The sequence below is a fragment of the Phodopus roborovskii genome, unplaced genomic scaffold (assembly GCF_943737965.1).
Source record: "Phodopus roborovskii unplaced genomic scaffold, PHOROB, whole genome shotgun sequence".
In the NCBI taxonomy this organism is placed as follows: Eukaryota; Metazoa; Chordata; class Mammalia; order Rodentia; family Cricetidae; genus Phodopus; species Phodopus roborovskii.
The window spans coordinates 24208396-24232297 of record NW_026125391.1 but is presented as its reverse complement, the minus strand read 5'-3'; the positions used below and the strand labels follow the sequence as shown (position 1 = coordinate 24232297).

At 38.6% G+C, this 23902-nt stretch overlaps 1 protein-coding gene across 2 annotated transcripts in view; it reads right to left on the bottom strand.

Moving 5' to 3' along the window:
- Positions 1–2020: 2020 nt before the first annotated feature.
- Foxn2 (forkhead box N2) overlaps positions 2021–23902 on the bottom strand; it is a 45167-nt gene continuing 23285 nt past the window's right edge. For both annotated transcript variants that reach the window (XM_051175237.1, XM_051175238.1), the window contains exons 3-6: positions 19299–19390; positions 16106–16170; positions 8198–8266; positions 2021–6184 (exon numbers count right to left, since the gene is read on the bottom strand). In XM_051175237.1, the coding sequence (XP_051031194.1) occupies positions 5661–6184; positions 8198–8266; positions 16106–16170; positions 19299–19390 (750 nt within the window). In that variant the 3' untranslated portion in view covers positions 2021–5660. The remainder of the gene's footprint in view (positions 6185–8197; positions 8267–16105; positions 16171–19298; positions 19391–23902) is intronic.

Sequence of the window (23902 nt, the reverse complement as noted above, 5' to 3'; positions counted from 1 at the left end):
ACTGCATCCCTGAGCTCTACCCAAGTTTTTTTTTTTTTTTTTTTTTTTTTTTTTTAATGGTCTAACTTTCCCAGGTTGCTCTGAACTCACTCTGTAGCCTGGATAGGACTTTAACTTCTCATCCTGCTGCACTAGCCTCCCAAGCTGAGCTTACAGAACTTTAATACAGCCTGGCTGGTTATTGTTCATGATTAGATTATAGGTTTGGGAAGAACAGACACAAATTCCGTGTACACATCATTATCAATGGTTGCTGCTGTGAATGTGAGGACTGTGGAGGTAGGTCTAGACAGCCTGTCTGAAGCAGACTTGGTTAGAGTTCTGTACTGCAAATATCCCATCCCCACCACACCCTAGCCTCTTGTCCAGCAAAGGCTTTGGGGAAAAGTGATCCAGCAAAACCCACTTAGGAAACTGGAATCTCTGCTTCCGTTTCCCTGGGGTGGAATACTCACACATTTGGAAGTCCTGGACACTTTCTCCTTATCCTCACTGGATTTATTAACTGTTTATATCAAATGAACTCACCAGATAACACTCATTCCCTCCCTCAACCACTGATCTTACAACCTTCTCTTTAGTTTTGCTTTTCCCAGGATGTCATATTGTTGGAATCAGAACACTCAACTGTACAGATTGGTCATATTTTGTTTTTCAAGACTGGGTTTCTCTTAGTTCTGCCTGTCTTAGAATTCACTCTGTAGACTAGGTTGGCCTCAAACCCACTGAGATCCAACCTGCCTCTACCGCCCAAGTGCTGGGACTAACTAAAAGTGCGCACCACCACAGTATGGCCCACACTGGTTTCTCTTACTTAATAAGGTAACATTTGTTTTTTCTCCATGTCTTTTCAGGGCTTATTATTGCACTACAAAATTATGGTAAAAATGTAAACTTTTGCTAATCTGGTCATTTAAAACAGCATTACTCAGTAGCATTAGAAACATTCAGTGTTGAGTAACCAGTCTCCAAAACTTTTCTCAACTTTGCAAACTCAAGCTCTGTGCATATTAATCAATTCCACCCCTCTCTCCAATCTTTTAAGCAACCATTACTACAGGTACATCATCCAGGTGGAATTATTCAGTATTTTGTTATAGCTTGCATGTTCAATTTGGCACAACTCCTCTAAGTTGTAAAGTTGCATTTCCTACCTTAAGAATGTTTAACTGAATATTTTCCACTTTATCCTATTTATTCATCTGTTGCTGTCTTGGCTCTGGTGAATAATGTTGCCAATGTTACCAGTGTTTCAGAGCATTAGTCCTGACTGTTCCAGTCTGGACAGTTGAGTTCTAGATACTTGTCCCAGTCCTCATCAGCGATGAGCAGCAATGAAGGGCACTGTGCTCAGGTTAGGAAAAACAGGGAAAGGGGTTTAATGACATCCCCAGTCTGTCTTCAAGGTGCTAACAGGAACTGAGAGATTTTATAGGAAGGAGCCAAAAGGATGAAGCAGGCATCCCTGGTGGACAATGATTTTGCCTATAACAGTGTTCTGACCCACCATCTTGGGTATGCTTCTGCAAAGGGATCTGCAAAGCTGATATCACCAAAGGGACCAATTCCCATGAAGTGATAACTCTTGCTCTGAGGCCCACAAGAGGGTGATTGCTCCCACCTGGGGGTGATTTGTCCTATCAGGCTTGGTGAGTTCCTGGCCATGAAGATGTTTGTCAAGCAGAACTAAGCAGTTGTAAGAAGGCAGTAAATAAAGAACAAGCAGAGAAGGGAAAAATGGAATTGGTCAGGTTAGTGATGGCCATCTTTCATCTCCATCATGGCTATACCATAACCTTGAGAAATTCCCATTCTTACAAGAAATGTCCACATTGCTTTTCAAAATGGCTATCACCAATTTTGAATTAATTATTCAAGACCTCCAGTTTCCTCATACAATCAATAATTCCACACACACACACACACAATTCTTATAAAAAATAAAATATTGAAAAATGCTTGAAATGGAAAGTTTCAACTACACCACCCCTCAAATAAAAGAACAGAGAAAGCACAAAAAAATGTTACAAAATGGCATTTACTCTGCAACTTTATCATAATGAATTGCATCTCTTTGGTAAAAATAAACTTTATAAACATTTTAATAATCAGAGATTAGATACAAAAAACTAAACATTTGTAAGTTGTTTGCTAAGAGCAAAGACTGGCAACTGAGAAATGGTTCACTTGTGGCTGGTCATCTATTGGCAGTTAAACTCAGAGGTTTTTATGCTACATCAGAAAAAAGGAAGCAATTTAATAACAAATTTTCTTTAATCAAAAAGTATTCTTATACCTTTGTTTAAAAATAAATAAGTTACAATGAATTGGCAATTATACATTTTATACACAATATGGTGGCCACATAATACTTTTTAAATTAAGCACTTTGTTTAATAAAAAAGTACAATTTTGAAAACAAGTTTGACAATGGCACTGGCAGTTAGATGCAAAGAATGTTCTTGCAAAATGGCAGGTATAACATTAAAATACTCTATTTTGCCTTTCAATAAATATTTGACTACATCATTAACACATTGGACTAAACTAATCAAAACTTACACATTTCAAAGAAAAAAAAAAAAAAACAAACCAAAATTCTATGACATGTATGTAAACCGGAAAGCCTCAGAATTTGCTTTAGAAAAATGCTAGTTTTCAAAGTGTTAAGTAGAGTCTTTGATTTTGGCTAATAGTCTTGAGGCTCCATGGAGCACTCCCACCTGTCGTCTGAGTTGTTATGAAAGGTCTCCCAGTCTACAAAGACACAACAATTCCCTTAACACCTGCTCTAGCTTAGAACTGTGCTAATGCGTGTTTAACTGACCATCTAATATGAACCCTTTACAAATGCCTTAGAAAACAGTGGGGGAAAAATACATGTATTGAACTTTACAATATACAAAGGAACCTAGGAGAAGTCATGCTGGCTCTGAGAACAGGCAAGGGTCCCAGATGGGAAGGGAGTGACATGCCCCTTGCTTTTCTACTGATCTAGGCAATGTTTTCATCCTGCATTAAAAAGCAAAAGGTCAACTAATTTAGTAATATATTGCACAAATTTCAGAGATGTATTCAAGGAACACTGATTCTCTTGGCGATGTGGAAAATAAAGATAATAGTGCCAAGACACAGCTTTTACAGGGGACCCATTAAAACTGGAACAGGTTGCAACAAAATACTTATTTTGAAGTAATAAAGTATATACCTTAGCTAAAACAAGTTTAATATGCTGAAACATATATGCTGTCCCTGGGTTTCTAGGTCATGTTTATTACATGAAGTGTGTTTAATTATTGGGAATTTCCAGCTCATGAGGTTCGGAAGGACTTCCTGTCCTGATAGCTTCCAGCTACATCTCCCATCTGAGCACTTCAAGCAGGAGCATGGTCCCCAAGTACATTGCAAGGGTCCAGAATGAAGAAGGCTCTCTCCCCTTGAGATGGATGCCCAGACACAAGAGCACATGGAAAGCGAGACACCAAATTCCATACAAGAACTAAATGCCAAATGTTAGGAAACTCTGTTGTTGGCACACAGGCCAGGTATCATCCTTGCTAATGGCTACAGCTTTAAATAATAGTCCACTCAAGAGGGAAAGAAAAGACTTTATGTTACTGCCTAATAGGCATCCGAAGAGGTCTCTTAGAGCTAAGAACAACTCTTTCCTCCTACTTCAGATCATTGCCTCCACTTACAGAACAGCCAATAGACAGGGACTTAGAGAAACACTTGTGGTAGAAAATTTCAGAGCAGAATGCAATGACCCAATACTGGATACTGGGCAAGGCCATGGTGATTAGCTTCAAAATACTGTGCTATTCAACTGAGCTTTGTAATCTCTTTATGATTTACACCATGGTAAAACCATACTTTTATTTGGTGTTTTAGTCACTGCAGTAAAAGACTAACTTCATTTGGCTGTTTTTTGGAGAGATAATATTTATGAGTTAGAAAAATTTCAAATTCCTCATCTTGCATTATCATTAAAAGAAAAGTGTCAATATTTTAGTAGCACCCATACCATTAATGCGGCTATCCAGATTTAATTACAACTAATAGGGAAACAGAAGTATATCAATGCTGTTATAGCTTAAAGTGTGGTCAATTATGAAACATGTTTTATTTTTTCTTCTCATTTGACAGTTTTGCCCAAATAAAATTAAAAGTAAAAATTAAAACATTTGTCTCTTAAAAAAAAAAAAAAGAAAGAAAGAAAATCCAAGAAACTGCTTTATAGTCATAAAGCATTTGAAATCAGGAAACTGACCTGAGCCTGTGTATGTGTGCATACAGCAAGTGTATATATGCATATAAATTAGAAAAATGCAAAGAAGGTTACTGTCTAGGATACAGGATGTATCATGAAATGAGACTAAACTTTCCCAAAGTTTCTCCCACCACTGTAAAAAAATATATTTGTGAGTTACAGTATTAGTACTTCTGTTCCGAATACGACAGTCAAATTGATATGAAAACTGTGTCATATAAGCAGTTTTGTTTAAATACTTAAAATATCTTAGCCAATGCACTTTTGGAATAGTAATATAAAATCTTTTAGCATGGATTAATGGCACATATAGGTATTACAATGCCTCTCAAAAAGATTTGTGTAAGATCTCATTTTTACACATATTTTGAAATCCCTGAAGATATTGATCTCTACAGTTTCCTATCAAATGTTTTAAATCTAATTTATTACACATATAATTTTAATTTATACAAAGCTTGGAAAGTTTTGTACTCAATGACCTACTTATGTCATAATCTATACTATGTTTAGAAAACAAATACAAGATCCTCTTTCTGTAAAAATGTGTAAAGACGACTGCTATCCCATGACACACTGGCTGTATCCTCCTGCTGGATTTTTACTTAACAAAGACAGCTAGCAGCTAAAACTTAAAACAACAGTTGCAAAGTACGCTGGAAAAGGGTAAAGGCCCCAGTGACGCTATACATTGACTGTGAGGTAAGGACATTTCAAAGATACTATTACAACAGGAATTGGAGACTTGAGATGAGCCACACACCCAAATGGCCTTTCCTAAACCTTAGAGCTGTATTCTCTACAAACCAGAGAACCTTCTAGGCAACTTTCCCATTTATTTATATTTGGCCAAGCTCACGCTGCAACAAAGAATAATTGAAAACAAGAATAAGACAAAAGATGCAAAATTCACCTCTGGATTGACTCAGGAGGGGGCACATGAGAAAGATGCCAGCTTATGCTTAGCTACATGAGTGACAACAGGTAATTACCGAATGGGGAGAAAAATGAAAATACTGAGTTACCAATTCTCATATTTTTCACAAAATTACCAAGAGTTTGATATTTTTTCCCCCTACAAGTTTAAGACAGAGGCTGAGAATTTTCTTATACAAAAGTTTCCAAATCTGAGAGACACTTATTCACAGAAATTATGTCTTGGGGCCTTTGTATCAGATTTACAATTAGGCATGATCCTAAGAACAACTGTTTAACAAAACAAAAACAGAAGAGAAAAGCAACCAACAATTATTTAGGAGGAAACAAGTGGCACTCCTCCCCCACCCACCGTCAAGCTAAAGAGGTCCTCTATGGCTCTGACATCCCTTGTAAAGAGTTAAGTAGAAGAGTATTGCCACACTTTAAAGATACTCCACACTAGTAAGTATTTCTACTTCTTCCGGTGTTTTTGACTTTGTGCCTTTGCAGTACTTATAAGGGAACCAAGGCAAGTACGGATTCCAGCAAGGTGGAGAAGCGACCCAGCTGCTTCTTTGAGTTCCTCATCAATTTCTTGACATGACTGTTTTCGCCTCTTTTTGCCTGACTGTCCTTTCAGAGCGCTGTCTTCATGAGCTTGTGGTGCATAGCCACTGTCTCCAAGAGGATCATCCTCCTCATCAGCATCTGTGTCTTCTTCGCTGTGGAAGCCCTCGCTGCCATCACTTCCCCCATGGCTGCTATTTGGGATGAATTCATACACCTCATCCACAGACGAGAGGGAAGACACGCTGGCCCTGGATGCACAGCGCTGAGCTGCCATGCTGCTGGCACTGTAATTGTGGTCTGCTTTGGGATCGATGCTGGCCACGGGAGAATGGCTCTCCTGCAGCCGCACAGCACCAGGGGCACTGAACGCACTGCTGTAACCCCTTTTCTTCTGCAGTGATGGTTTAAGAGGCAGAGGCTTCTCGCCTATGGGAAACAGAACTCATATCAACAAGTTAGAGGTATTTGACTGCAAAGCAGACCACCCCAACTCTCAATTTCCAGTAGTAAAAGTGTGTTATTTATAGTCCTGTAGGATTTCTCTCATAAATTACTCATCCATAAACTTTAATCTAAAACATTTAAAAACCATTTGAAAGATAGCCTGTCCTTTCCATGGAATATAAAAGTTACTCTTCACTATTTGTAAACTGCTTGACAATTTCCTTGTGGGTATGTACATTGTTCCCAAGTCTATACTGGTCCAAGTAATGCTACACACACACAACACACTCTCTCACAGACATACGTAAACACACACACTTCCTAGGAGGGAAAGTAAGAAATGCAAGAGCTGAGTAAAACAGTAAATCTATTTTAAATTCAAGTATGCTCAAATTAGTGCTGGAGGCCGTAACAACCAACTTACTCCCTAAACTAGAGGCAGGGTCTTAAAACTTACTCTACTTTGCCTCCCCCACGTGTCTTCTGAGATTCACTTTCGCATATCTTGCTGACTTTTCTGCTCTACTGTTCTTAATTTTTTTAACTTTAAAATGTTTTTATGTAAATATTTCTAGTACAATAAACATTTATCACATTCTTTCCCCTCTCCTAACTCCTCTTCACCCACCTATCTACCCAGCCTTAAATTCTTTCTCTCTCTGAAATAATAAAAACAAAATACAAAAACTGAAATCAAAATGAACTACACCAAACAAATCCAGTAAAGGAAAAAAAAAAAAAATTAAAAAAAGTAACAGCAAAGCACTACTCCTGGACATCAGAAGAAACAGCTTTTCCTTTTCCAGCAGATATCAACTGCAAATAGCTTCTCAGCTGGAGGGAACTGTGCCCACTTCCCCTTGGTGCTGGCATTCTGTCTGTTTTGAACTGGTACAGTCAAGCATGTTGCCAGTCTCTGTTAAGTTCATGTCTATATCAATAGTTATCTGAAAACCACTATCCCTGGCTCAGACTCTGCTCTCTTCCCCACAGATCCTGGAGCCTGAGTTCCTAACTAGTGTGGCAGCTGTGGGTCTGGTTTGCTTATTTCTTGACTTTTACAGACATGATATTCATCTTTTATCTATTATACATAGTTAAAAGACTCTCCTAGGATTCTCCATTACTTCTCTTATTTTTTGTGGCCTTTAGGGTCAAATTTTCCCAGGGCCTTGCACATGCTAAGCAAACCTTCCCACACGTGCTCAAGTCCCAGCCTCCTCCCCAGGACCTTGCACATACTAGGTAAGCCTTCCCACACATGCTCAAGTCCCGACCTCTTGTTTACTTCACTGTTTTGAAACAGGATCATATGTATCTCAGGCTGGTCTCAAACTTGCTATCTAGCCAAGGATGACTCTGAAACTCCTGGACTTCTTGCCCCACATCCCAGATGCTGAGATTACAGGAACATAGCACCAATCAAAGAACTTTATAATTAAATCTGTCCATCTTTTCCTTATGGACTTTGCAATTTGTAGCTTAAAACTTTTTTTATTCCAAACTCTAAATATCCTTTAAAGATTATTTTGTGTACGTGTCTTGTGCACTCTGGCCTGTGTATGGAAGTCAGAGGACAACCTCTGAGAATCAGCTCTCCCCACCTACCACACAGGTCCCAGGAACTGCACTGGGATCTGGCTTGGTGGCAAGCACATTTACCCAGAGGCACCCCACCAGCCCAAATGATACGAACCCTTTCCCACAGTGAGTCTGTAGCTCTCATCTTTACCTTCAGTCCCTCAGGCTTACCCGTGAAGAGCATTTCCCCCTCTACTTCTTGGATCAAACAACAATCTTCTATAGCATTACCTACACTTTTTCAAATGGTTATATAAATAGAAATACAACAGAAACTGAGTCATTCACATTAAAACACCATTTAGTGGAAAAGAAGTAATTCTGCTATGACATTTAGCCAACTTGTATTTGAAATCATTAGCTTGAAAGGGTACTTATAAAGTTTATTTTAAAAAGAAAAGGATGATTGCTTACATTCTAAAATCTCTTGCTCTATTGAAGTATTTAAAAGTATCATTGCAGTGGCAGCATCAATATCAGATTCTGAAAATAGATAAGAGTGGTAGCATTAGTGTCAAAAATGTCAGCAGCAAGACTTAGGTGACCTAGCATCATGACATACACCTTCCATCCCAGCATTTAGGAAGCAGAGGCAGATCACTATGAGTTCCAAGCCAACCTGGGGATGGAGAGATGGCTCATTAAAGGCTAAAAGCTCACAGCCCAAACCAAAAGAGCTCTTATCAATAATTTTTGAGCAAGTGTTTTATGTGTATTAATGTTCTACCTACATGAATGACTGTACAACACTTGTATGTCTGATGCCTGTAGAAGCCATTCAAGGCCATCAGATCCTCCTGGATTTTTTTTTTGGAGTGGGGGGGAGACAGAGTGTGGCATTGGCCTGGAACTTGCCAAGTAGGCTAACCTGACTGGTAAGGCAGCCCCAGTAATCCCATCTCTTCCTCCCTAGCACCCAAATCCCATGGATTCTGAGACTCAGGCCCTATCCTCGTAAAAAAGCGCCCTACATACTCTCTTCTCTCCCAGCTCCATCCAGCACTGTATATGTGGACTGTCTGTCTGTAGACAGGAGCCCTCACCATGTCACATAGGTTAGCCTACAAACCCTGGTTCTCTGACTCTGGAGTTGAGGATTAAGGGGTATGCCTCTCTAAACAGGGTTTACAGGGGCACAAGAATCATGAATTCAAGACTAGCCTGGGATACAGTCAGAAATCTTGTCTCAAAGATGCATAAATAGGACCTCGAGACAGCTCAGAAGGTAAAAGCACCATGCTTGCTGCCAAGTCTGACTGTCTGAGTCACATCACAGGACCCCACGTGGTAAGTAAGGGGAGAAGCAACTCCTTCCTGCAAGCTGTGCTCTGACAGTGCCCACGAATACACAGCACATACAAATAAATAAAAATGGTAACCAGTAGATTCTACCCAGATAAACCCACCAGGCTATGACATCTACACAGGGAAGCTTTTCTTCCTTTTGGTGATACTTATCTGACAATAGCTACATGAAGAAAAGAATAAAACAGTACAAACAATGATTATAAACTTTAGCTTAAAATATAAACTTAAAACATGATCTAGATATGAAGCTTTCATCCATTACATCTCAATACTGAAAATGTTTACACCAGAAAGCGTAACAATTTCCTTGCTTTTAGCTTACTTTCTGTTACTATAGACAACGAACCTTGAAGATACTGACTTGCTTACTTCCCAACATGCTGCAAACTCTCTTTAGAGTGGGCAATGTTATTAGGGTCTATTGTTACTTGTTTTGGGAGACAAAGGTCTAAAAATCCCAGCCTGGCCTTGAACTAGTGTTCCTCCCACCTCAACTTCCTGAGTACTGGGGACTGAAGACATGAACCACCAGACCTGGCCTATAGTACTATCTTGGGTTTTGATTGATTGATTGATTTGTGTGTTGGTGTTCTGCCAGCATGTATGTCTGTGTGAGGGTGTCATATCCCCAGCAACTGGAGTTATAGATAGTGGGTGCTGGGAATTGAGCCCAGGTCCTGTGGAAGAGCAGTCAGTGCTCTTAACCATTGAGCCATCGATCTCTCCAGTCCACTACCTTGGGTTTTAATAACAAGTTTATATATATCTCACACGTCAGGAATTAGAGTGCTTGCCTGCAATTCTAGCATTCCAAAGGCAAAGAAGATGAGTACTAGGTCAGTCTGGCCACCCAGAGACCTTGTCTCAAAAAAAATAAACAAAGGGGCTCCCTAAAATCAGGTGGGATTTGTGTCTCAGATATGGGCCCCTCAAATGCAAGTGTTCAAAGATTAGCAGTCCTCCTCAATATTTAGTAAACATCCAGGATTATGGCAGAAATTGTAGAAAACAACCAGAATACACTGTAGTCTCCTTTCTGTTATTCATAGTTAAGCTGACTGCCCTACTGTAAGCCTGACATTATTCCAGACTGAAAATACAACAGGCAAAAGAAGCAAACTGTCACCTCTCAGAACATAGAGAAATAACTAAAACAATCCGACAGTGCTAAGTACTAGGGTGGAAAAAGTAGAAGTAACAATTGGACAAAGAGTTCAGGGAGGCTGGGGAATATGACCTGATAGGCCACTGGTCACAGCAGAGAGGCTGGACAAGACAGGTCTCCAATTCCTGCCTCGAGACTTGAGACAACTTTGACAGAGTTCAACAAGTTTTTGGGGAAAAAAAAAATTCAGCTACTACATACTGTCATACTATGAAATGGGAAAAGGGAAGCAGTTTTCCAAGCGAATGTTCCCAACTTGTGGAGAACAGTTCAAAGAGGGGTAGGTGGGCTGGACTTCAAACCCCACTCATCCCAGCCAAGTGTCCTGGCACAAGTCACAACTTAGCAGGACTACTATTCCATAAATAATTTCTCTTCACAGGAGAAGATCTACTCTTGTTTCCAATTTCACTTAAAAGAAGGGGGAGGGGTGACAGTGAGAGGAAAATTACAGGGATTTTATCGTCTATGAATAAGACACCTAAAATGCTTCTTATGTAAAGTTAGCATTCCTCTTTTAAAAGATTTATTTTTATTTATATATGCACATGTGTGCAATGGTGCCTGCCTGCTAAGGCCAGAGGAGGGTGTTGGATCCTTAGTGCTGGAGTTTCAGGTGATCGTGAGCTATCTGATGGGTGATTGAAACTAAACTTGGCTCCACAAAAAAGCAGCAAGCACTCTGTTAAGAAAAAGGTTTCCCGTTATATTTTGACAATTTTGAAACAATTTAATTTCAACATTAACAGTCCAAAATATGGAATCCAACAACACAATTTAACAGGGATTTTCCCAAAGTAGAATCTTGAATTAAAAAAAAAAAAAAAACAAAAATCCTCTTAGGAGCAACTACAGACAATTTTTATTGGTAGTACAATTAGTCAGTTTTAGTGTTTAATTTAAACAGAATATATTACTATATTTGTTTGTGACAACTGAAACACTTTCTAATGTTATTTTTTCCTTTAGAGTGCTTACACTATTTTAAAGGTGGTGTTTCTGAAAAAGCTGCAATGCCATTAGCTACATTATACAGCAGAATGTGTCGCTCATGATTTCACAACTGCGTCAAATAGCAATCTATCAAAACAGTTCATTTCCTTCCCCTACTCCCTACCCCCTTCTTTGTGTTTTTGTTTGTTTTGAAACAGTCTTACTGTACAACCCAAGCTGCCTTCAATTTTTCAGCAATCCTCCTGCCTCAGCCTTCCAACTGAGATTACAAGTATGAACCACTTTGCCTGGCCACGCTGCTAACTTCTACCTCTTGATTTATGCTTTCTTAATAGTCTTCATCTAGGGAAATTATTAGCAATGGGAGGAGTCCAGGATACCAACTTTAACCCCATGAAAAAGCCAAAGATGTTCCTATTGTCTGATTCTCAGTCCATATGCTTAAAGAAAATGAGAATAATCAAACCATATTTAAATGGCTCTGAGCCAATAATTATAAAAGTTACCTCTTCTATCTAAATGAACACATACACTTTCAAGTTATCCAAAAGGAAAAGCTGCTTTTTAGAATTCTTTAAGCAAGGTAGCAAATTCATTAGAACTACCAATATTTTAATTCATCTGGGTCACTAGTTTACTTTCATTTTAACTTTTAAAAAGATGCCAATCTGCAACCATCAACTTATAATTAGATGTGCACTTAACCTTCAACATCACCATTAATTGCCAAATTACACACTTACATGTAGTGTCCTAAGTGTTTTAGGAAAATAAATAGAATGAGTTCATCTGTTTTCCTCACTGCCTGTGTGTAGCTAAGCAGAGCTTTTCACTAAGCTGTCCCAGTTTTGCTGATATAGATTCTAAAGTTCCCATAACTAACTTCTGCTCTTACGTGTCTAATGGAAGCCTAATATAACAATCAGGAAAGGGATTCTGTGAAGGAACAGATGAATGTTTTAATTCTAGAGCTCAACAGGATGTGTAAATGATTTTGTAAAACAAAACTAGTATTTTAACTTCCATTATTTGAAGTCTTCAGCAGCTTCTTCGGTGCCTCCCAGCTTGTAGGAAGGAGCACGGCCACAAGCTTCTACCCTTGGATCTGAATCCCTCTACACCATTTAACACTTTACATCTCTTCAAAGTTTACTTCCCTCATCTATTTACTTTTTAAAGTGTAGAAACACGTCAAAGGGCTGAATGAGAATGCTGCAGTGAACACTGAAAGCTGCTGTCCCCACGCCCTATGCCTCTGCTTCCCTTTGCCTCGTCCACATATGCATGGCCCTCTCCTAGAGGATGCAGTTACACTCACAGCTATGCATGCCTAGCAACAACCAGACAACTTCCTGACTGTAACTCTTTGCATCCTGCATCAAACTCATCCTCAGAGATTAAGCAACCTTGTTAGCTGTGAGGCTCAGTACCTCAACCATCAGTCCCTTTCTGAAGATGGAATACCTGATGAGTTTGTGCATCATTCTTGCACAGGTTCACTTGTTTCTTTCTCTCGATTGTTTGGGACATGTCTCTGTATTAGACCTGGCTGTGCTGTACTGGAACTCACAGAGATCTGCCTGCCTCTGCCAGGGAGTAAAAGCATGCACCACTATGCCTAGCCTTCATTTATTTATTTGTTTGTTTATTTCTTCCTTTTTTTTTTCTTTTGGTTTGTTTTTCAAGACAGGGTTTCTCTGTGTATCTTTGTAGACCAGGCTGGCCTGGAAATCACAGAGATCCACCTGCCTCTGCCTCCAGAATGTTGAGATCAAAGGTGTGCATTACCACTGTCTGGCTCATTTCTTTCTTAAAAGAGTCTTTCTGCCCAGATTAATGTCATATTCACTAAACCCCCTACCTCTGCATAATCCCAAAGGTCAACCTTCAGTTCACGTATTTGTTTTCTTTTTCTTTTTTAGGGCTTTTTTTTTTCTCCCCCATGTGAAGCAAACATTCCACTACTAAGCAACATCTCTGGAGAAACATTTCTGGGAGCAGGTAGGCCTGAATCTCACATCTACAGATCTCAAGGCACCTTGGACAGTACCAGCACAATGTAGGAATTCAATAATTACTTGTGATGAATGTTTCAACTACTTGGTTATTTTCCCAAACCATTCCAGAAACAATTTAAGGGGATGGGGGAAGAGGGAAGAATGACACACAGATTTTCTCAGTTTATAAATATGCCCTAACCAACCAAATGAACTTACTTAAACTTTTAAAAGTTCTCATGTTTTGACTTCTAAAATTCAGGAGAATTTTGTGTTAAAGTCCACAACAGGCCTAGAACCATTTTCATCTAGAATATCAACCTTCCTCACATAACTCACTGTGGCTAAGGGAGTAGGCCTCTTATTCCTAAGAAGGGATAAAAAGAAGCTGATGGTAGCAAGAGAGGTCTTCACATAAGCAGGCCATCAGTCACAGAAAGGAACAGAAAACAGGCCTGGGACTAGGGACTAGGAAGCAACCAAATCTGAATGCAATGAAATAAGAGCGAAAAGAGATTCTAAGAATTCCCAGAACTCACAGAGCATGTCTCCAAGTCTACACATGAAGTGAGCTCCAGGGTAAGATCCACAAGTTACTCGTGATATAGAAAGACAAAAGTGTCTCAGCAAGGTCTAAAGGGAGAACCCATCTTCTCATTCTGGTAGCAGGAAACAGACTCCAGCTTTCCTAGAAGTAGAGGATCATCAGAAACCCACTCCCATCCACTAAATTTCTCTGCAAAGTTTCCTCTGAGGTTTTTTTCTCCCTCTTCCCCCAAAGCTCAGCTTTGTAAGCTTCAAGAAGCCCAAATATTTGACTCGGTGTGCTGATCTATCAACTGATTATGAGCAGGGAGAAAATCCACTACTTGAGGGTGGAGGAATACATTGCTCAAGTATGGAGCTGGCCAACTCATACAAGGCCCTCAGCACTTTCAGAAAAGCAACAATTCTGAAGCTGCTGGAAGAAAAACTAGGGCAATCAAACACCTGGAGATGTAAGCACAGTTGCAGATTTTCTAAGTAGGACCCCAGTCAAGGAAGAAGACCAACAATCAACAAACAACAACTCTCCAAATTAAACACCTTCTCTCTACACAGCAGATAAGGCAACTGACTCCACGTGAAGACAGCCTATAGGATGGAAGAGGACCTTTCCCAGTTATACTTGACAGAATCATTCCTAGTATATCCAAAGAACTAAAAGAAATTAAGCAACAAACCACCAAATCAGAAAATGAGCCAGGAAGGCTGGGAATCTAGTTCAACTGGCAAAGTATCTGCCTAGCAAGAATGAAGCCCTGGATTTGACCCTCAGAACAAAATACACTTGGCAAGGTAGGACATGTCTGTCATCCCAGTACTTTGGAGGTGGAATGAGAAGGGTCAGAAACAAATGTTGGTAGATGAGGAGAAAGTATAACCATTATTCACTGTTGGTTAAGAGTATAAATTCCTGCAGCTACTATGGAGATCAGTGTGGAAATCCCCCAAGAGACTAAAAAGAGAAATCCGTATGACCCAGCTATCATACCTTGGGTATATAGTCAAAGGACCCCATATTTTACTACTGGGATACCTGTACATCTGTATCATTGCTGCTACATTCACAATAGCAAAGAAACAGAGTCATCCTGGGTATATAGTCAAAGGACTCCATAGTTTACTACTGAGATACGTGTACATCTATGTCCACTGCTGCTGTGTTCCCCATGCCAAAGAAAGAAAATCAGCTAGACATACACCTCCAGCAAATGGATGGACAATGAAAACGGGGTACATATGTACAACTCAGAAATGAAGGAAAACAAAATGATGCAACTTGAGGAAAATGGATGAAAGTGGAAAATACTGATTAAGTGAGGTAACTCAGGCTGAGGAGGATGAAACAGAGCATGTTCACCTGCAAATATGGAGCTTAGCCTGTAATTTCCATTTATGTGTACCTGTGTGAGAATGACATGCACACTGGAAAGGCCCTGGGAGAAGGTAAAGGGGATTTAAGAGAGAAGATGAAGAGAGTAACAAACACGTCATATTGACATAAAAGGTGGAGGAGCAGGAAGAATGTGGTGGCAGCCCTTAAATCTCAGCACTTGGGAGGCAGAAGCTGGCGGGTTTCAATAAGTTTCAGGCCAGCCTGGTTTACAGAGAGTTCCAGGACAGCCAGGGTCACAGAAAGAGATCCTGTCTCGAAAACAAACTACAGCAAAAACAAACAAACAAAAAACCAAAAAGAAGAAAAGGGGAGCACTGGGGACGGAAGAGTTTAAGTGGATGGGGGACAAAGGTAGATAGAAGGGGTAAGGGAAGATTAACCAAAAACCACTAAGGTATGAAAATGTCATAAAAATTAAGAGGAGGCAAAAATATAAAAACTCCTTTAAAAGAAGTCAACTTACTGGTTCAAATTAAAGCCTTTCAGACATAACCTATAAAAATATTCTGAACTACACCCTAATCTAAGGGATGGCAAAATTCTTTAGCAAAGGGCCACGAGCAAAACCAAAGGAGGGACATGTAGTCTCTCCTATAGTGTATTCTACTGCTATGCAGCAGACACTACGTCACAAAACATTACTGTTTTACTTTTTCTTCATTTCATAAATGTAAAGTCATCATGGGCTGCAAAATAATAGGCAAAAATAACTCCAATGACATTATTAAGAAATTAAATGAATTACTATTACTAAGAATATACATAAAGAATGAATTAACACAAAGAGCGATTAAGAAGAACATAAAATGCCTGCCTGCACATGAGTCACTAAAGAAAAACATGCACATATATGTTACACTGAATGTTGGTAGATGTTGACTTTCTCTTTAGAAACATATTCCTTAAGTCTTCTACAATGAGAGGAAATCGTGATTCGGCAGAATGGTCTTCATACATACCTTTCAGAGTTTGCACTTGACTTTGCTTGAGAACAGAGCTCAGGTAGTGCGGCGATAAAGAACCACTAAAAACAGGGAGGGAACACAGACACTTATAGAATCCATTTCTATAGGCCCCAGCCACAAACATATCTACAGTATGTACCACAAAACCACAACAAACAAGGTTACCTTGTTTTCTTTGTTAATAGCATTCAGGTTAGAAAGAGTTGCTAAAGTAGAAAGTGAGCAAGGGTCAAGATAATTAAAAATAATTATTTGGTTATTGTTAAAATATTTATCTTTTAATTTCTTCACTTGTAAAAATAGAAACAATGATATTCTTATATAGTATTTTTGTACCAGTTACATATAATGTACTTTAAATGTTTTGAACAATAAATATCTAAGAATTATTTAAATTTGATATAGTACTAAGAGTTATTAGTTTAACACTAAGAATTTATCAAACAAGTATTTAAGAAAAATTTATATAATAATGCCACAGAGTTAAGTTTCCATATTTTTTAAGTACAAAAAGTAAAACTTTGGGGGGGGGAAGATTTTACTTGTGAGAACAGAAAAAAATCTTTTAAAATGAAATTAAAAGTTTACTTCCTATTCAGTTTTTACATATATCCCATTCTTTTCCCTGAACTTACAAATTATAGGAGGAATATATAAAAACATGTCAGAAGGAATCAACAAAATGTTTTCATTTTACTAAGGTTTTAAAGCCAAGAACTGATAACTCCGATGCTGTTATTTACTCTTGGAAAACAAAACAAAACAAAAAACTGCAAAATTACGTCTAACACCAAAAGTTATGGCAAGCCAAAAGATACTAATGTATATAGCATAAAGATATTGTAAAATGTGACCTGTGAGGGCTTACAAAGGACAGTGCCATCCCCCTACCTTATCTTTAACTAAGAACATAGCTAAACAAGACACATAAATACATGTTAAAATAATTCTTCTAGCTCAAGTATTAATTAAATAGAATATCTCATAAGCATCAATATTAACTAAGAAATCAATGTTCCTTTCCCTTCCTTTCTTTTTTCGTTTTTGAGATGGGGGTCTCACCATGTAGGTTAGGCTGACCTTGAACTCACAAGATAACTGCCTCCCTCTGCTTCCTGAGTTCTGGGAATTAAAGGTATGCAACACTACACCTGGTTCCAACTGATCATTCCTTTAAAATTTTTGCTTCATAAGGATACAGTACCTACTGGTTCTTTTTACAATGACTGATACATACTGATAATAATGTCCAAAGAGGTAATACTACTGACATTTCAACCTCACTTTCCTGGACTACAACTACAATCTTTCATTAGTGATGACTCAAGAATTCAAATGAACTACAATGGGAAATTCTGAATTTGTTGCAGTGAGATTTTATTTTAAATTTCTCATCATGTATGTATTTGGAAATTTATTAATAAGCTCTTAGAATTTTAAAAAATAAATTAAGCATCAAAGACTACCCTTTATCTTAACAAGGCAAATTCCAACACAAATGAATATATATAGTAGAATTTTAAGATTCATAAGGTTTCCTTATGAAAAATAATTAAAACCAGATTTGGAGGTACCATCTAATGTCCAGATTTAACAGAATGAGAAACATAAAGCCAGGGGATGCTGTAAGGAAATACATGATGACAACCTTTTCCAGGAAATGACAACATAAAAAACCTCAAAGCATTATTTTACTTGACAAACATTTACGATTTTAATCTTGAATTTAATTTCTAAATATTAAGTGTTTTAAAGGAGAATTATCTACTTAAAATAAAGAAGGGCAGGCAAGTATGGCAGTCCAACACACAAGTGATTCCTGAATCAAGGAAGGTTAGACAGGACTGCAATGAGTTTAAGGCTGGCTTGGGTTAGTGCAAACTTTATGCTAGCCCAGCTGTGTGGTGGTTTTGGCCTCCATAGGGGGCTTATTGGAAGGAGTGTCACTAGCCTTGGGCTTTTATGTTCCAAAGCCCATTCCAGGCCCAGTCTTTCTCTTTGATAATGTATTAACCCTCAGAAACTATAAGCAAGCCCCAAATTAAATGTTTTCTTTTACAAAGAGTTGCCTTGGTCATGGTGTCTCTTCACAGCAATACAACCAATAACTGAGACAGCATGAGACACATCTCATCACAATGAAGCAAAACACAACAAATAGAAAAAGGAACCTCAAACAGTTTATCAAAGATGGTATAATTACAAACTGTGAATCATCTTGTTTTACAAATTAGGTATGCATTTAATTTATTGTGTAAGTCATTATTAGCATGCAAACAATTAAAATGAATTAGTACTTTTGCAACTGAAGTCATATAATTTATCTAGCTTACTTATACTCTGCTGACTTTATTTCTGAGAATTTATATTCAACCATCCAGCATCTTATTGTTGCAGGACAGTTGTTCATACAGTCATTCCACTGTGGCAATAAATCCATCCTGAATCAAAGGACAAAGTCAGCAACTGGCTAACTGGAATTAATCACAGAGTTCTTAGATTTCAGTCTGCTAAAGAGAACAGGAAGAGGGAAGAAAGGATTTTTGGAGGGTTAGTCAATCAACTCTCCGCTGTCCTTTGATTTACTAGGTCTTTATTTCAATTTCTGACTCCTAAGTTTTTATTATACTGGAACAATTTAGGTATTAGGTACAATCTGGTGCCCCACATTGGGCACTTTGTATAATGAATCTTTCTCTTGTCTCACCAGCCAGCTCCCAAATAACAACATGGAGACGACTTGTTAATTATAAAAGCTCAGCAGATAGCTTAGGCTTGTCTCTAACTAGATCTTATAACCTAAATTAACCCATTTCTATTCATTTATGTGCTGCCACATGGCTCGTGGCTATCACCTCTCCTCCTGCACGTTCTGCTTCCTATGTGTCATCTGGCTGGTGCCTCCCCATTTCTTCTCCCCATGGTTCTGCAAGTCCTGCCTAGCTATTGGCTATTTAGTTTTTTATTAAACAAATCACAATGACCTAGCTTTAAACAGTGTAATCAAACATCTCACAACATTTTATTTTCTAGGAAAAAAAAAAAAAAAAAAAAAGAAATTAACCAAGAGGAAAGAAAATACCTTAGGTTAAAGTTAGTTGTTAACACTTCTCTACAAACAAGAACCTACAACTTTTTTTTCTCCATCTTACACACAACAAACCTAAATCACAAAGAGGGCCCTTACCTTTGTGGAGAGGAAGGTTGCTTCTTCAAGGCCTGCATAAGGTTAGGCTTATATTCTGGATCAACACACCATAAGGACCCCTTTCCATTAACCTAGAAAAAGAGTACAAGAATTGATAGCCTGGAACTTTTATGTACCACAATCTATCAGACTTCTCTGAGTAAACACATGGGGAACCCCCCCCCCCACACCTTTGAGTACATGTCAAGACTGAAGTGAAGGTTGGAGATACAGCACAGTGCTAGAGTGCCTGCTGCTAAATGCTGATCTGCTGCAAAACCCACACCTGCTTCCCCAATCCCCGGAAAGTGGAAGTGAGCCTGCTATACATGACTGACTGCAGTCACTATGAAGTACATAAAACTTGCTCTAACCACAAGGAGAGGCTCAAACTTATTTATACCCAGGTTTATGTAATGCTTAAGCTTATTTATGGGGAGAGACAAGTCATGAGTGTGGGTCAAAGCAGAACTTGCAGGAATCGGCCCTTTCCTTGTACTGAGGGGATCTCAAGACTCAAGAATCAGGTCCCCAGACTCGACCTTCTAAGCTGTCTCACCGATCCTAGGCTTTTTATAATTTACTTATTTCCTTTTCCCATATTCCTTCCTTGTATAAAATCTTGTGTGCTGTAAGGCTTAATGTGATTATCTTCATATTGTTTCCATTTCTTAAATTCTTTGTCACATAATATTAGTCTACATTGAGATCTTTTATCTTTGAATACTGTCTCATTTTTTATAAAATGGCATGATGAAAAAATATTGTTCCACAAGTTTAAAAACCAAGATCTGGGGTTGGAGAGATGGTTTAGCAGTTAACAGACCAAGTCTGAGGCTCACAACCACATATAACTGCAGTTCTGGGGGGATATGCTACCCTTTTTGACCTCTGTTGGTACTCACACACATAATAAGTAATTTTTTAAAAACCCAAGATATTCATTACTGTTGACTGATCATATGAAACTGGACAAATCATGCAATGTGAGGGTCAAGACATTTCACATTTTACACATAAAATAAAACAAAGACCCAAGGTCACTTCAGTGAGTTGTAATGAGATTCAAATAAAGTAATTCATATCCAAGTGACACAGTTCAAAATAAATGAACATTAACTGGTTATTTTGAAATTGGCACAAGGTGTTCATTAAATCCTGGTTGAAGGATTAATAACACCAACAACAGAGCTGGAGAGTGGTGATGAACACCTTTAATCCAGTACCCAGGTGGCAAAGGCAGATGTCTATGAGTTCAAGGCCAGTCTGGTCTACAGAGTGAGTTCCAGGACAGCCAAGGCTACTCTGAAACACTGTCTCAAAAACCTTAAACAACAACAGACCAGTAAGAACAAAAGTACAATTTAACAAAAGTTTAGGTGATAAGCAGTAAGGGATAAAATTAAATCAGGGGGAAAGGCTTCTTATCTATGGAAAAGCCCACCCACTAAGAACAGAACAATTTTGAACACCTTGGCAACTGAGACATTCAGAAGAAGGAAAATCTAGCATGTCTCTTACACAGTCACATAAGGAGGACTGGACAGAGTTTTTAGGAGACACATTTCTCTGGCATTCAGTGACAAAGCACCACAGAAAGGACAGTACGCATTAGGGCCAGTTTTGTGTGACGCAAGTACTTGGGAGGCAGAGGCAGGAGGATTGTCTTAAGTATGAGGCCAACCTGATCTATATAGTGAATTCTGTCCCAGCCAGCACTACATAATTTTTACACACACACACACACACACACACACACACACACACACACACACACACACACAGAGAGAGAGAGAGAGAGAGAGAGAGAGAGAGAGAGGTGTGTGCTCACCCTGTCTCAAAAATTAACAAAAGTAACTAAAAAGCCTAAGCAACTGACAAGTTTTTCTAAGAAATGTTAAGATTTACAAATGTATTTTTAGATTAAGTGATAAAGCTTAAACTTAGATTATTATTCAGTCATTTAGACAAAATGATAGACATTTTGACAATTGGGAATTAAACTGTCAACACACATCTTTTGTTCCAATTAGATTTCATATACACAATTTTTCATACACTGATCAGGACAATTCTGTCAATAAACTACTCATGTTCTACCTTGACATTCCAGGGATATCTCCTACAAACTGGTTTAAGTCTTGTTTTCAAATTCTATAGTAGGAAGCCTGAAAATTGTTTTTCATCACAGTAGAAAAAGCTATTTCCTTGAAGCAGCAAATTGTAAAAAGCTGAGAACTTGCAGTTTCAGTACAGTTTGAAGAAACTGTCTGGCCCATGTTGCCATGGCAGCACTTCCTTCCTTCCACTGGTCTGCTCAGGAGCCACCAGTAACAAGACAGAAACTATCAACTTGCCTATCTATATTTAAGAGTCTGAAAAAAGAATTTTTAACTAAACCTCACTTAAAACTTGATTAATTGATGAAGCACAAATGATAAAAATTATAGAAATACTGTTCTAAAATGAAAATTGTCTATAAGAGATAAAGTGCCTACCATGAGTTTTAAAACTTTGAGATTGGCAGAAAAACCAAGTAAAGGTTTCAGAAAGGAATATATTAAGGCCCAAATTGCAAAAATTCATCTTAATAAAAGTCTTAAATAATAAATTCAGAGAAGATACAATATTACTTCTTTTGAAATGTTGCTCTTGATTTAATACATTTTAAGGATTCTTTGTCTTGTCTAATCTCTTCATGTATCCATAGAACCACCAAATTACAAAACATTAAAACTGTAACTAAGCGGGCAAAATGTAATTCTATGTTTACAGACTAAAATCTCAGTCCTAACATTCACTTACATTTAATAAAAACTGGGAGAAACTAAGAATTGGATGTTGGCTGGGAATGTAACTCAGTGGCAGATATTGCCAAGCATGTGCAATGCCATGAATTTGGTTCTCAGATCCAGAAGAAAAACAGACATACTCCTTTATATCTGATTTTTCTGAAGTGATATAGAGCATACAAAAAGACAAAGTGTCCCTTCTGTGGAGAGAAGGGACATCTCTAGATGACATCCACTCAGGGACCAAATCCAACTTCAACTTTATGGAAGAAAAGACATTCTGAGACACTAACTCAAAAAAGGTTCATAAATTCAAAACAAGCAAAACAAAAGGGCACTGAGGTGTGGTGGTGAAAACTAATTCTAACACTTGAGAGGTGGTGGCAAGAACACCTTAGCTGCATATCAAGTTCCACCGGAGGCCAGACTGAGCTACAGTAAGATCTGCCTCAAGTAAACAGACAAAGTCATAAGCACTCTGCCCCTGGATGTAACAACTCCCCTTAATCTCCAACTATTAAGCACAGTGTTCTACTAGTTTTCAGCAACATCAAGGGAAAGATCTTCTGGGGTTGAAACACTCCATCCTCCAGGGAAACTCAAACAGAAAGCAAACAACACTTTGACCTGGTGAGCTGTCACCTGGGATGGGCTTTGGTGATTCATCTCAACTCCTATAAATACCCCTCACACATTCAAATAAAATCAATGGTTCACCAAGTTGGACTTTGGTGGTATCTGTACTCGTAATGACGTCTCTCTTATCCTTCCTTACTTGTGATACCTTGCAAACTTTTGCTTCAGTGTTACGATTTCTATCTTATTTTTCATGGACAGAATTCTCAAAATTCTACCTAAACTTAAGACAATATTCTTTCCCATTCTCTACCTCTCGCCTCCTTATTTCCTTCTCTAAACATTGCAATGGCTCAGATTAGCAAGTGTGGCAGCATAGACCTGAGACACTAGCACTTAAGGAAACAGGCAGGCACATCAAGAGTTCAAGCCTGGGACTGGAGAGATGGTGCAGAGGTTAAGAGCACTGGCTGCTCTTGCAGTGGACCTAGGTTTAATTCCCAGCACCTCCATGGTGGCTTAGAACCACATTAACTCCAGTTCCAGGTATTTAATGCCTTCTAGCCTCTGCATACTCCTACATGTACATAGTGTGCACATACACATTTATTGACATACACATAAAACAAAACAATATGGGCAGCGGTGGTACACCTGGGAGGCAAAGGCAGGCAGATCTCTGTGAGTTCAGGCCAGCCTGGTCTACACAGTGACTTCAAGGTCATCCATGATTTAAATTTAAATTTTGAAATAGTGCTTCAAAAGTTTAAAAAAGAATAAAAGACAAGGAAATCTTTAATGACTTCCATGTCACCATGGTGATTTCAAAGAGAATAGCTTTCATAGCAAGTTCCTAACTTTAAATACATGGTCCCCAGTGGTGACACTTGTCAGGAAGGATTAGGAATTGTAGCCTGTTGGAGGAAATGTGTCACTGGGGGGGTTGAGGTTTCACAAGCCCAAGCCATTCTCAGTCAGCTCACTCTCTGCCTCATGCTTATGTCTCCCGATGCAAGCTCTCAGCTATCCGGATCTTCAGCACCACACCTGCCTGTCTACTGTCATTCCATACCATGGGGTTATAGACTCACCCTCTGGAACTGTACACCCCTCTATAAACTTTTTCTCCTGTAAATTGTCTTGGTATCTTGTCATAACAATTTAAAAGTGACTACAACAGCCACCCTCAGCTACACATTGAGTCTGAGCCCAGCAGGGCTACATGAAACCCTGTTT